Here is a 14,033-nt window from a genome sequence, read left to right as displayed (position 1 = left end):
GTTTGTTTATAAATAATGTATTTGTTCAGAAGTAATTTTGGAGGACTGGGCACAGTGGCTCATGCCTATAATCGCAGCACATTTGAAGGATGAGGCAGGAGGATTGCTTGAGCCCAGGAGTTTGATACTAGCCTGGGCAACATAGGGAGACCTAGCGTCTATAAAAAATTTAAAAATCAGCTGGGCGTGTTGGTATCAGCACAGTAATGACATGATGTACAGTTATTAGGGTAGCATAAGGAAAGGAAACCAGTAACTGGAGAGGGATGATTTCCCCGAGGAGGCTGACTTGAGCTGAGTCTCAGCTGAATTCGTGTTGGGTAGGTGAGTGAGGGATAAGGATGGGGAGTGGTCAGCTGAATTGGTGTTGGGTAGGTGAGGGATAAGGGTGGGGAACAGTCCAAGCAAGTGAATGTGTCCATTTCAAGGGAGGGTTATTTCATAGAAATATTATAGGTTACTCAGGGAACTGTGAGTAATTCAGCATTGCTGAAGTGGCAGGATGTGAGTGTAGAATGAAATGAATGGGACAGATTTGATTGAGTTTGTAGTAGGGGATTTGGACATTGAGTTATAGTTGATCAGCCGTTATAAGTTTTGATGATAAGAGGTTTAAAGAGATTTATCTAGTAGAAAGATGGCTTGTGATGGCATATTTTTGTTGTTTTTGTGTGTGGAGAGGAAAGAGACTAGAGGCAGGAAGATCAGGTAAGAGGTTGCTGCAGGAATCCAGATGACAGATAAGGAAGGTTTGTGTGTGGCTAGAAGCAGGAATGATTCAGGAGAAACTTGAATCTCAATGAGGATGGGAGTACATTTTTTAGAATTAGCTAAAAAACTTTTTTAGAATATACGTGCATGGTTCCCCTTCTGCCCTAGGCCAGTTTGAGAAATACCAGTTTCGAAAGTGAAATAAATAGGCTTTGCATATGTAAGGTGAATAAGAAAAAGTTGAGCAGGACTCCAGCCAGAACCTCAGGTGATGGGAATAAAGATGCCAGTAACTGAGAGGGAAGATGGGGAAGTGCTGGTCTGTAAGGGGTGGGTGGTGAGGTCTGTTTTGGATTTGTTGAAGGACCATATGGGATTGCCATGTGGAGTAGGCAAATACAAGGCTGAAGCTCAGAAAAGGCCAGAGCTATGGACTGAGAGTGGTGGGTATGTAGGAAATTCTGACAATTTTGGGAACAGATGGACTTGCTCAGAGAGCAGATGCTGTACAGGAAGAGTCTGGAATCCAGGGTGGAACTCTGGGGCATCCAGCTTTGAGGACAGTCAGAGAGAGAGTAAAGAGCACACAGTAGTACACTTTGGGATAGGAAAGTACTCTGGGCCTGGTGTTTCCCACCGACTTTTCCACAAAAATCCTAATGCAGTAAATCAAAGGAAATGTAGTCCAAGTCTTAGGTCTCAGAAATGTGTTTCTCAGTACAAAAATAAAAAAAAGAATCATTCTATGGAGTGTTGAATATTTTTCCTCTATTCTGGGGTCAGTAAACTTGTTCTGAAAAGGGGCTAGGTCATAAATATGTTCAGCTTTGCAGGCTATATGATCTGTGTTGCAACTACTCAATTCTAATATTGAGGTGTGAAAGTTATACATGATACATAAGCACGGCTATGGTCCAGTAAACGTTTGTTTGTAAAAGCAGATGTAGGCTGTAGTTTTGTAAATCCCTGCTATAACCCCATCATTTCTTGTCTTCCACTGGAAAAGTTCTCTTTCTTCACTCCTTGGTCCTTAATCTTTCTGTGGAAACTTGCAGATAGAAGCCTGGGGGTTTGCACCAGGATAGTCACTACCATTTGTATGCAGCAGCAAGTTATGCTTTGAGGTACTGTAATGCTTGGATGTGAGCAGAAAGGAAATGGTCATATGGACCATAATTTATAGGAATTGCAAACAGCCCTGCTTCATCAGAATCAGAATCAATGGCAGGAGAAAAGTATTGGATCCTGGATTGGGTGATGCTTTCAGGACCATCTTTGTTGTGCCTCTTCAGATGGATCCTACCTCTGGGAACAGAAGGGTTGCGTTGTTTCAGCAACTCTGCCTTTATAGTTTATGTAAGAGAAGCGTTATGATCTAGAAAGAACACCAGTCAGCCTGGAAGGCAGAAGACCTGTGTTCAAACTTTAGGCTCCACCGTTAGGGAGGGTCTCAATCTCTTAAGTCTATGTGAGAAGCTATTTTGTGACCTGCAGTCCCTCTGTCACCAGTGAGGAGCCTGCAATCAGAATTTTATTCCCAGTTCTCGTCTTGGAGTTTTATGTTCCGGACATATTTTGTAAACTCTTCATGTTTCATTCTTACTTATAAGGTGAGGGTGAGATCCCTGACTTGTGTCATCAAAGAAACTTGGAATACATAAGGGCAGTAAAATGCTTTCCAGAGTGAGGAAGTGCATTTTAAATTCTTCAAAATCACCGCTGCGTATAATATGAAATGGGTTTTGTTTATTTGTTTGTTTTGACATGGGGGTCTCGCTGTGTTACCTGGGCTAGAGAGTGCAATAGTGCAATCATGGCTCACTGCAGCTTTGAAATCCTGGGTTCAAGTGATCTTCCTACTTCAGTCTCCTGAGTAGCTGGGAGCACAGGTGTGTGCCATCATGTCCAGCTAATTTTGTATACTTTTTGTAGAGATGGGGGTCTCCCTATGTTGCCCAGGCTGTTCTTGAACTCCTGGACTCAAGTGATCCATCTGCCTCAGCCTCCCAAAATGTTGGGACTATAGGCATGAGCCACCACGCCCAGCCTGAAACATAGGTTTCTCAAATACTGACTGCTGGTCAATTTATTGAGAGGTCTTAGAGGACCCGAGTAATTGCCAGTGACTAACTTCGTGAAGAATAGCAGTGAAACTTTTTGTTTCATTTCATGCAGCTTATTGGTTGTCTTGCCAATTGTTCCCTAGGCAAGTTTATCACTGTTGGATGGGGCAGGAAGGAGACACAGTTCCATGGATCAGAAGGCAGACAAGCAGCTTTTCAGATGCAAATGGTAAGTTTGTGGTTTGATGGATAAAGAGCCTTGACTGGAACAAATGTAAGTTTGCCACCTACCAGGAATTCTGTTGTGTCCACTTAGATGCCAGTAATGAACAGTTCTCTTCTGCTTTAGTAAAACTGCCTAGAGCCTTCAGGAAATGAGTCCCCCTAGAAAGATCCTTTTTTTCCTTGTTATTGCCAAGTTGCTTTGTGATTTATTATCATGGTAGCAAATAATTATAACCAATATTCATCACCCAGTTTAAAAAATAAAACATCACAGACAAAGGAAATCCCTTGTGTATCCCATCCCGATGTCCCTCTCCTTCCTCCCCAGAGAGAGCTGCCATCTTCCATTCACATGCATGTTCTCATACTTCTCCCATATATGTGTATATTAGATATTTTTCTTATTCTATTGGATGAAACTCTTTGTTTTCCTTACTTCTGGATTAGAAAATTCTAAAGACCATATAATGATGTCTCGATGACTCAAGGCAGTATGTCTTAATCTTCTAATGTAGGCAGCCCTTGAGGGCAGAGGTATGTGGACACAAGAAGAGTGCAAACTCTTGGGGCACCTGGGGAAGTGTGCATGTCACATTAAATTCATTTAAACTCTTATATTTTATTTTAATATATACAATATGAACTGAAAAGTATTACCCTTGAGTAAAATTAATGCCCCAAGAAGATGTGCCGTATTTACCCTCTGGCATACTGCCAAGTACCCCCAGGAGCAGTGTATGTCTCTGTTAGAAAAGTACAGATTACATTATCCTCATAACATTTAGAAGCTATGAAACCTTGGCAGGGAAGTTTCCTAACGTTTCTGAGCCTCAGTATTCTCTGTAAAGTGGACAACATAATGTCTCCTTACAAGGGTTGAGATAAGTGGGTAATAACATATAAAACAGCTACCACAGCATCAGCACAGCCTAGGCACTCAAATAGTAGTTGCTGCTCTTATTTTAGTAGACAAATAACTTTTGAAACTCTTTTTTTTTTTTTTAAAGCATAGTTTCATTTCAAAACAACTATGTAGTGAGTAAAATATGCATAGGGGGTCTAATTTAACATTCTGAAGGCCGTTGACTTACTAGAACAGTAAAGGATTATTAGAGGGCAGAAACATGGAGTAAGTGTTTTCAGACACAGCCTTGTTTCTTTGGGGTGATCCACTATAAATGCCCAGCTTTGGACGAGTGGTTTTCTTGTCCCCCTGATTTTTAAGTGATTTTCTTTTTTTGGCAGAAGGACTTAAAAGGTATCCATGACTAAACAGAAACTTGACCAAGTAAATAGTTGGTGCGATCTGAATATTCTTTCTTGCTGCAAGCAACAAGTAAATTATGTTACAACTTTCTTTTTTTTTTTCTTTTTCTTTTCTTTTTTTTTTTTTTTTTGAGATGGAGTCTTGCTCTGTCACCCGGGCTGGAGTACAGTGGTGTGATCTCAGCTTACTGCAACCTCCACCTCTCACGTTCACGCCATTCTCCTGCCTCAGCCTCCCGAGTAGCTGGGACCACAGGTGCCTGCCACCACGCTTGGCTAATTTTTTGTATTTTTAGTAGAGACGGGGTTTCACTGTGGTAGCCAGGGTGGTCTCAATCTCCTGACCTCGTGATCTGCCCGCCTCAGCCTCCCAAAGTGCTGAGATTACAGGCGTGAACCACTGCGTCCGGCAGCTTTCTAAGACCATATATTTCTGATTTAAAAGTAGTACTTTACTCATACGTGTTATGACATGGATAAACCCCATAGATTATGCTAAGTGAAAGAAGCCAGTCATAAAAGATCACATATAGTATGATCCCATTTGTATGAAGTTCCCAGAAGGGGCAAATCCACAGAGACAGAAAGTAGAGTAGTGGTTGTGTAGGGCTGCGGGGTAGGGTAGGGAAGGAGTGACTGCTAATGGATATGGGGTTTCTTTTTGGGATGATGAAAATGCTCAAAATTTAGATTACGGTGATGGCTATTCAACTTTGTAAATATACTTTAAAAACATTGATTCTTATCACTGAGTTTAAACAAACGAAAAAACCCGTTGAATTGTGTAATTCAAATGGGTGAACCTTAATGAAATGTAAATTATATCCCAGTAAAGGTGTTTAAAAATAGTACTTTAAGGGAATCTATGGTAGTATTGAGAATAAGGCAGTTTTCCATACTTTGTTAAACTCTGGAGGAGATGGCATTTTTACTACTGGTACCTGCTAGAGTAAGACTTACCTAGTATTGCCAAAATTAGGATTTATTAGTGATATAGGATGATCTAGGTAATGGCGGAAAAAAACCCCCGAGCATCCTATTATCTAATGTACTATCCAGTAAACTACTCTAGCTTTTTTTCCTGAACTTTTTCTAAAGGCTTTCTAGGGCCTCGTCTTGGTTTGAAAGTTCACAGCTACCCTTCAGAAAAGAAAACAAAAATCCGTGGAGTAGTCAGACATGAGTACTTTCATGTGAGCGTAATTTACTTTGATTTTTTAAGTTGTGTTGTTCTAGTCCTCAGTCTGTTCCCTGTCTGGGCTCTCCTAGTGCCCAGTAACACTGATTCAAGAGGTTGCGTTTAGCTGGGCACAGTGGCTCACACCTGTAATCCCAGCACTTAGGGAGGCCAAGGTGGGCAGGTCACCTGAGATCAGGAGTTCGAGACCAGCATGTCCAACATGGCGAAATCCCATCTTTACTAAAAATACAACAGTTAACCAGGCATGGTGGCAGATGCCTGTAATCTCAGCTACTTGGGAGGCTAAGGCAGTAGAATCGCTTGTACCTGGGAGATGGAGGTTGCATTGAGCCAAGATTGTGCCACTGCACACCAGCCTGGGCGACAAAGCAAGACTCTCTCTCAAAAAAAAAACTAGTAGGTGAGAGAGAGGAATTGAGGAGGATATCAAGGGTTGGGCCTGAGCAAATGGAAGCATAATTATATGTAGAAATTTCTATGAGCTACTCTTCTAGAATAGATGACTCAATAATACCCTGCCTGCCATCTACGTTTTCTGTCCTCAGTTATTTCCAGTTCCATTTTATATAACGCCTATTTCAGGCCTTAACCCTTCACTAAAGGAGGTTTGGTTTCTATACCATAGGACAGTTTCATTGAGAATAAATTTTGTTAGGCTACCTATGTATTCCCTACGGTGCAGACTGTAGTACAGTACTAGCAGAATTATTAGGCTGTTACTAGAATATGATGACGAATGCCCAGGTGGTCATCTGTCTCCCACCAAGTAGAGTTGGCTTCAGGATTGAGATACACGTGGTCCTGGAGGAGACGTTTCTTCCCGTCATGCTGCAGAATGAAAACATTTCCATGTTTTTGTCATTGTTTGCTGCTGCCTTTACCACCTCTGTGGCTCTTCCCTATTCACCTTCTTCACATCTTAACTCATCTGTGCCCTGTTGTGAAGCTTACACAATATTTAAACAAAACTCTACCCTGTTGGACAAACAGAACACTTGTTTCCTTGTAGTTACCTGATGGGTTCCTTAGCTCATTATATTCAGGATCTAGATCTGTAGCTCTTTTCCTCTTTTGCTGTTCTCAGAGGCCACTTTCTTTTTTTTTTTTAATGCCCAAAGGAGGATTTTGTTTGTTTTACATTTTTTTTCTCTTTTTTGATGATTTCTGGGTTAGAAGAACCAACCCTTGGATGGTTTCTGATTCTAGAGGCAGGCTTTCAAGGTAGCTTAAACCTCGTACAAAAGATCTGTATCTAGTGGTGTGAGGCTTGTTTGATTCTGGGATACTTAAGGTCCGCCAGTAATGTTGGTGTTTCTTCCCCTCTTTAGCATGAGTCTGCTTTGCCCTGGGATGATCGTAGACCTCAAGTTACCTGGCGTGGGGATGGACAGTTTTTTGCTGTGAGTGTTGTTTGCCCAGAAACAGGTATGGAAATATATTGCAGTTAAACAACAATAAAAAAAAATCTTATTAAAATTAAGGAAAATTTTCTTTCTTTTGCTTTGAGTAAGGTATTAATTATACATACGAGGCAAGGATGTACTGATTTAAATGTGAAATGAGTTTAGAGTTAAGAATTAGAAGAGTCCTTTGAGGTCATCTGGTCCATCCTCCTACCTGGTGGACAGAAATTTTTAACGAGATTAATCTAATTGGCTGTGTAAAACCATGGCATTTTTTATTTGTAAGGAAGGTGTTTGAATAGTTCTGATTTGACAACTTTCATCATAATGTTCTAAGTGTGTGTGTGTGTTTGACTCCACTCCCATACAGGGGCTCGGAAGGTCAGAGTGTGGAACCGAGAGTTTGCTTTGCAGTCAACCAGTGAGCCTGTGGCAGGACTGGGACCAGCCCTGGCTTGGAAGTGAGTGGGAGAAGAAACCTTAGAGAAATTCTTGGAACCAGGGTAGAGGTGGTGGTACCCATTGATACAGATGATACAGATGTTTGTGTAACACAAAAGGATTTTTACATTTCTTCATTTGGTTGTAAGCCTGTATCTATCTTTGTTTCTTCTTCTTTTTTTTTTTTTTTGTTCTCTGAAGTCTGAATTCAACTTGAATAGTAGATTTTACGCTTCTTCACAGATTCCATCATTCCAAGGCCCCATATATTTTGCATTCCTAATTCTTAAAAGGCTGTGGTTTTAAGGCAGGGTGTATGTGAAGCCATTATACAGAGCAGAAAATGGTGTTTAGAAGGGAAGGCCCAGTTTGCAAGACTCTATGGGGCAAATGGAGCTTTTGTGGAAATTAGGGAAAGAGCCTCCTTCCTTGGCACAAAATTCCCACAGTAGAGAATCTGCTTGCCAAGGAACATGCAGGCTGGATTCAGATTCCCCTCTTTCCTTCTCTTCTCCTCCTTGGCCCAGTACCCTTGTGCAGGTCACAACTTGCCTGTCATATGTGGCTGCCTGATTTTAGATAGAAGATGTATCTCCGCTGTTTCAGTGGTATCTGTTGTATGTAGACCTCTTGTTTCCCACCAGTTACCTGAATAGTGTTGTATGATAGAGCAGAAGAGAAATGTATTTGAATTAAAACCCTGGAGACAAATGTGAATAAGATGAGGCATTTAAGATGTTTTCAGCGTTTGGAGAAATCTTAAAAAAGACCTAGCTGAGCATAGAATATTTGCTGAAGTCATATAATTGAAGGAGAAATAGATTTTGATTTTTAGGACATTATACCTGGAATGGTTTAGATAACTTGTTATTTTTAAAGTCATCCAAATGCAGTGTAAATATATAAGGCTTTGTAGGCAAATGGAGCCTCTGTATAAAATAGGAAAGACAGTCTTTCCTCTGGCAAGTACAGTCCCACAATGGGATGAACCGCTTGCCAAGAGACAAGGGACACATGGGATTTAAAACTTCCTTAGATAAAGATATTCATTCATTCATTCATTCATTCATGTTTGCTGTCTTCAGTTAGAGAAGCTTTGGATGTTGTAACACTCTGAGCTTGCTTTAAGACCCTCAGGCAGTTTGATTGCATCTACACAAGATAAACCCAACCAGCAGGATATTGTGTTTTTTGAGAAAAATGGACTCCTTCATGGACACTTCACACTTCCCTTCCTCAAAGATGAGGTTAAGGTAAGTGCCTGAGTTTGTTTCGCCCTCAAATGTAGAGGACTTTCCACAGCTATAGAGGGAATTTGTTTTGTTTTGTTTTGTTTTTTGAAACAGAGTTTCATTCTTGTTGCCCAGGCTGGAGTGCGATAGTACGATCTCGGCTTATCGCAACATCCACTTCCCAGGTTCAAGCGATTCTCCTGCCTCAGCCTCCCGAGTAGCTGGGATTACAGGCATGCACCACCACAGCCAGCTAGTTTTGTATTTTTAGTAGAGACAGGGTTTCTCCATGTTGGTCAGGCTGGTCTCAAACCCCTGACCTCAGGTGATCCACCCGCCTCAGCCTCCCAAAGTGCTGGGATTACAGGCATGAGCCAGTGCGCCTGGTCTATAGAGGGGATTTATATTTGATATGGATATATAAATAGAAGCTTTAGAGTAAATAGTAGCCGGGCGCGGTGGCTCAAGCCTGTAATCCCAGCACTTTGGGAGGCCGAGGCGGGCGGATCACGAGGTCAGGAGATCGAGACCATCCTGGCTAACACGGTGAAACCCCGTCTCTACTAAAAAAATACAAAAAACTAGCCGGGCGAGGTGGCGGGCGCCTGTAGTCCCAGCTACTCGGGAGGCTGAGGCAGGAGAATGGCGTAAACCCGGGAGGCGGAGTTTGCAGTGAGCTGAGATCTGGCCACTGCACTCCAGCCTGGGTGACAGAGTGAGACTCCTTCTCAAAAAAAAAAAAAATAAAAAATAAAAAAAAAAAAAAATAGAGTAAATAGTAAAAATGGTGGTTTCTTAGAACTGATTTTCTTTTTAAATAAAAGATACATTGTTTTTCCAGCGATTTTGCAACTCATAACATTTCTCCCCCACCTTAGATAAAACAGAAATAGGAAATAAAAATGCTAGTTTTTATTGTTTATTTTGACAAAAGCGTAATTTTTCCAGTAATGAAGATGCTTTTCATTTATAACATTTAAATCTTAAGCGGTTTGTATACCATTAAGATCCTTGGCTGAAGTGAAAACACATCAAAAGGTATCTCTGTGTAAAATTTTAAACATTTTAAGTTGAGAGACAAATTTAATGAACTCCCATGTAACTATTACTCACTTTCAGTAGATACCAACATTTTGCAAAACTGTTTTCATCTATCTACAACTCTTTGGCCTGTACATACACATACTTACATATATTTTTATTTCCTGGAGTTTTAATTCTAGAAATCATATTTTCAATATTTATTTCTAACAGTTAAGGACATTTTTCTTTACATAACCATAATTCCATTATTACATCTTACCTCAGTGTTGTCTAACACCCAGTCCATATTCAAATTTCTCTGATTTCTAAAAATGTCACCTTGTATTTGGTTAAGTTTCTTAAGTCTCTTTTATGTATTTCTTTTTTTTAAGTCCTCTACATAATAATGACATATTTTACAGATTTGTTTAATGCCTCTGTAAATTAGTAATTTACAGCTAGGGATGAGCTCAGGTAGTGGGGTTATTTGATTATAAAGATTTGGAAGTAAATCCATAACTGAAAGCCAATGACAGATCTTTTTTCCCTCCTAGGTAAATGACTTGCTTTGGAATGCAGATTCCTCTGTGCTTGCAGTTTGGCTGGAAGACCTTCAGAGAGAAGAAAACTCCATTCTGAAAACCTATGGTAAGACAGCTATAGTATCCCAGCCTTCTGCCCCATAGAACGTAGTTGAAAGTAGACAGGTATTGGGATTTCCTTCATCCCTTCTAGTTAGTCCCTTAGTAGAATCAAAGATGCTGAAGTAGGTAGATGGAAATGGGGGTGATTAGGTTTTGATTGATTGTGGATTTCAGTCATGTATTGATCGGGATTCTCTAGAGAAACAGAAGTAATACATACATATAATTCGTCCCTCAGTATTCTTGGGGAATTAGTTCTAGGATTGCCCATGGAAACCAAAATCCACACATGGTCAAGTCCTGCAGTCAGCCCTGCAGAACACTCAGATATGAAAAGTCAGCCTTTTGTATACTTGAGTTTTGCATTCCTGAAGTACCATATTTTTGATGTGCATTTGGTTGCGGATATAGAATCCACAAAATGAAAGGCTGACTGTATTCATTGAAAAAAATATGAATATAAATGGACCTATGCACTTCAAGCCTGTGTCATTCAAGGATCAACTGTACTTACAGAGAGAGACAGTGAGAGAGGGAACAGGATGGGGTGGGAGGGAGAGAGAGTAATAGAGTGTGGATAGATTTACTTTAAAAGATTGGCTAATGTAGGGGATGGCAAGTTTGAAATTTGTGGGGCAGGTTGGCAGGCTGGAAACTCAGGTAAGAATTGATGTTGCAGTCTTGTGTATGAAATCTGTAGGGCAGGCTGGAAACTTAGGCAGGATTTCTGTTACAGCCTTAAGGCGGAATTTCTTCTTTTCTGCGAAGCCTCAGTTTTTGCTTTGAAGGCCTTCAGCTGAATGAATGGGACCCTCCCACATTATGGAGAATAATCTGCTTTCCTTACAGTCAGCCGATTATAAATATTAATCACATCTACAGAATACCTTCACAGCAACATCTAGAGTTTCAGCAGACAGCTGGGCACCATAGCCTGGCCAAGTTGACACAATAAAATTAACTGTTATAAGTCATCACATGCTTTCCCTAGTGGATGGTATTACCACAGAAAAAAACAATAACCACAGGTATTCTGTGGATGTGAAAGATTTAGATTAAATATAAAAGGAAAGAATATTTTTTATAGCTTTTAAAATGTATAAGTGTGTGGTTTTAAGTATGAAATAATACTTGAAAATGTTAGAAAATAAAGATGAGAAAAAAAGAAATCTCATCGTTCTGCCACTGCATAATAATCGCTATTCAAATTTTCTTGTCTTCTAGTTTTTTCATGTATGTATCTCAGTATAGCAATGATCTCTTTTTTTTTTAAAAGTATAGGTATGGGCCAGGCGCAGTGGCTCATGCACTTTGGGGGCCCAGCACTTTGGGAGGCCGAGGTGGGTGGATCACGAGGTCGGGAGATTGAGACCATCCTGGCTAACATGGTGAAATCCATCTCTACTAAAAATACAAAAAATTAGCTGGGCGTGGTGGCGGGCGCCTGTAGTCCCAGCTACTCGGGAGGCTGAGGCAGGAGAATGGTGTGAAACCAGAGGAGGCGGAGCTTACAGTGAGCGGAGATCGTGCCACTGCGCTCCAGCCTTGGTGACAGAGTGAGACTCCATCTCAAAAACATGTATATATATATACATATATATACACACACACACATTGCACAAGAACAATCACAACATCTGTGCTTATAGAACATCAGCATGTGGTCTAACAAAGTGTTGTAATAATGCGGTTTGAGACTAGGTTATATTTGCGGTGATCACTAAGTTAAGCATTAGTGAGCAAGGAGATTGAGAAAATAAATTCCTTAATATAACTAATATTTCTTAATATAAACATAATTCCTAATATAACTAAGGTCTTAATTTATATGTGTCATCTGGTTAGTAAAGGTTGGTTTTGGCATGATTAAGTCTTACTTAATAGATGTTGGAAGGATAATTGCATGCTTATCTTCTTCGGGCAGCTGAATCAGGGTTAATACCCAGATAGCCTGGTACGTAAATGTGTGCAAAGCACCTGAAAGAAAATAAGCATCTTAAGCCCAATACAACACAATGATGCTAGTCTAGATCTTGGATTGAGTGTTTTAATCCTTTAAACTAATTGCCAAGTTATCTTCTTCCTAAATCTTCATGAGAAAACCCACTAAAAGAATGCTTTGTCCTAGTAGCCTTCCATCATGATCATAAAGTTTGGAAGTACAGTTGAAAATAAACATATAGGCCAGGCGCAGTGGCTCACACCTATAATCCCAGCACTTTGGGAGGCTGAGGCGGGCGGATCACGAGGTCAGGAGATCGAGACCATCCTGACTAACACGGTAAAACCCTGTTTCTACTAAAAATACAAACAAAAAAAAATTAGCCGGGTGTGGTGGCAGATGCCTATAGTCCCAGCTACTCGGGAGGCTGAGGTAGGAGAATGGCATGAACCTGGGAGGTGGAGCTTGCAGTGAGCTGAGATCGCGCCACTGCACTCCAGCCTGGGCAACAGAGCGAGACTCTGTGTCAAAAAAAAAAAAAAACAAAAAACAGAAAGAAGAAAGAAACATGAATAAAAGTTGAAAATAGAAAAAAACAGGAAAATAAACATGTGTTTCTTACCTTATTGATTCTTGACATTTTATCTGCATGGAAAGCTATTTTTTGGCAATTATTATTTTTCTTATTTTAGAGAAGAGGCTGCGCAGGAAGGGTCCTTTGAAAAAGAAAAGATTGGCCGGGCGCGGTGGCTCAAGCCTGTAATCCCAGCACTTTGGGAGGCCAAGACGGGCGGATCATGAGGTCAGGAGATCGAGACCATCCTGGCTAACACGGTGAAATCCCGTCTCTACTAAAAAATACAAAAAACTAGCCGGGCGAGGTGGCGGGCTCCTGTAGTCCCAGCTACTCGGGAGGCTGAGGCAGGAGAATGGCGTAAACCCGGGAGGCGGAGCTTGCAGTGAGCTGAGATCCGGCCACCACACTCCAGTCCGGGCGACAGAGCGAGACTCCGCCTCAAAAAAAAAAAAAAAAAAAAGAAAAAGAAAAGATTGCCCTTGTCCCCCTCTGGCAAGTGGGATGAAGTCTGCTTCCCAGCCTCTAATGGCCTTCTTTTCATTTTCCCTTGTAGTTCAGCTCTGGACTGTTGGAAACTATCACTGGTATCTCAAGCAAAGTTTATCCTTCAGCACCTGTGGGAAGAGCAAGCTTGTATCTCTGATGTGGGACCCTGTGACCCCATACCGGCTGCATGTTCTCTGTCAGGGCTGGCATTACCTCGCCTATGATTGGCACTGGACGACTGAGCGGAGTGTGGGAGATAATTCAAGTGACTTGTCCAATGTGGCTGTCATTGATGGAAGTAAGCTGCTGGGAAGTGTGTCCATGAGCCTGCAAGGGGTCCTGAACCTACAGCCTGCAGATGTGGTGGTTTGACTGCAACAGTGGGGAATCTTTATTTGTTTTGGCTGTTTGGGTTACTTGTTTGATTTTTTATTGAATGGGATATAAGGTGGGGTATATTCTTGCCTGAGAACCATTGTCCCCCCTCCCCACCCCAGTTTCCTGATATACTGCATCTGTGGCCTTCACACATTTACTTGCCTGGCCTTTGAAGACACTGAAAACTTTGACTCTAGGTAGAGAGGATGACAACAGTAGAGTCTTGTGGGATCGGTTAGCCTTATCTGTTTGCCCTGACACAGATTTATAATTGATCCTTGTACCACCCCACTTGTGCTGCTTTGTTTCCTGATATAAATGCTTGCTGATTATATACTTCTCTAGTATGTTCAGTTCGTGCATAGACATTTGCGTAATATGAAGATTAGGTTGATATTTTATAATTAGATAGAAGGTTTTTAGGGGGTGGGGTGGGGAGGG

At 41.1% G+C, this 14,033-nt stretch overlaps 1 protein-coding gene across 4 annotated transcripts in view; it reads left to right on the top strand.

Annotated features, from left to right (window-relative positions):
• ELP1 (elongator complex protein 1) overlaps window positions 1-14,033 on the top strand; it is a 67,412-nt gene that overhangs the window by 8,574 nt on the left and 44,805 nt on the right. For all 4 annotated transcript variants that reach the window (XM_010365596.2, XM_010365597.2, XM_030919412.1 and 1 more), the window contains 6 exons: window positions 2,918-3,003; window positions 6,795-6,891; window positions 7,240-7,330; window positions 8,440-8,563; window positions 10,120-10,213; window positions 13,282-13,512. In XM_010365596.2, the coding sequence (XP_010363898.1) occupies window positions 2,918-3,003; window positions 6,795-6,891; window positions 7,240-7,330; window positions 8,440-8,563; window positions 10,120-10,213; window positions 13,282-13,512 (723 nt within the window). The remainder of the gene's footprint in view (window positions 1-2,917; window positions 3,004-6,794; window positions 6,892-7,239; window positions 7,331-8,439; window positions 8,564-10,119; window positions 10,214-13,281; window positions 13,513-14,033) is intronic.

This window comes from Rhinopithecus roxellana, chromosome 16, assembly GCF_007565055.1.
Source record: "Rhinopithecus roxellana isolate Shanxi Qingling chromosome 16, ASM756505v1, whole genome shotgun sequence".
Classification (NCBI taxonomy): domain Eukaryota; kingdom Metazoa; phylum Chordata; class Mammalia; order Primates; family Cercopithecidae; genus Rhinopithecus; species Rhinopithecus roxellana.
This window is presented reverse-complemented; position numbering and strand designations above follow the sequence as displayed.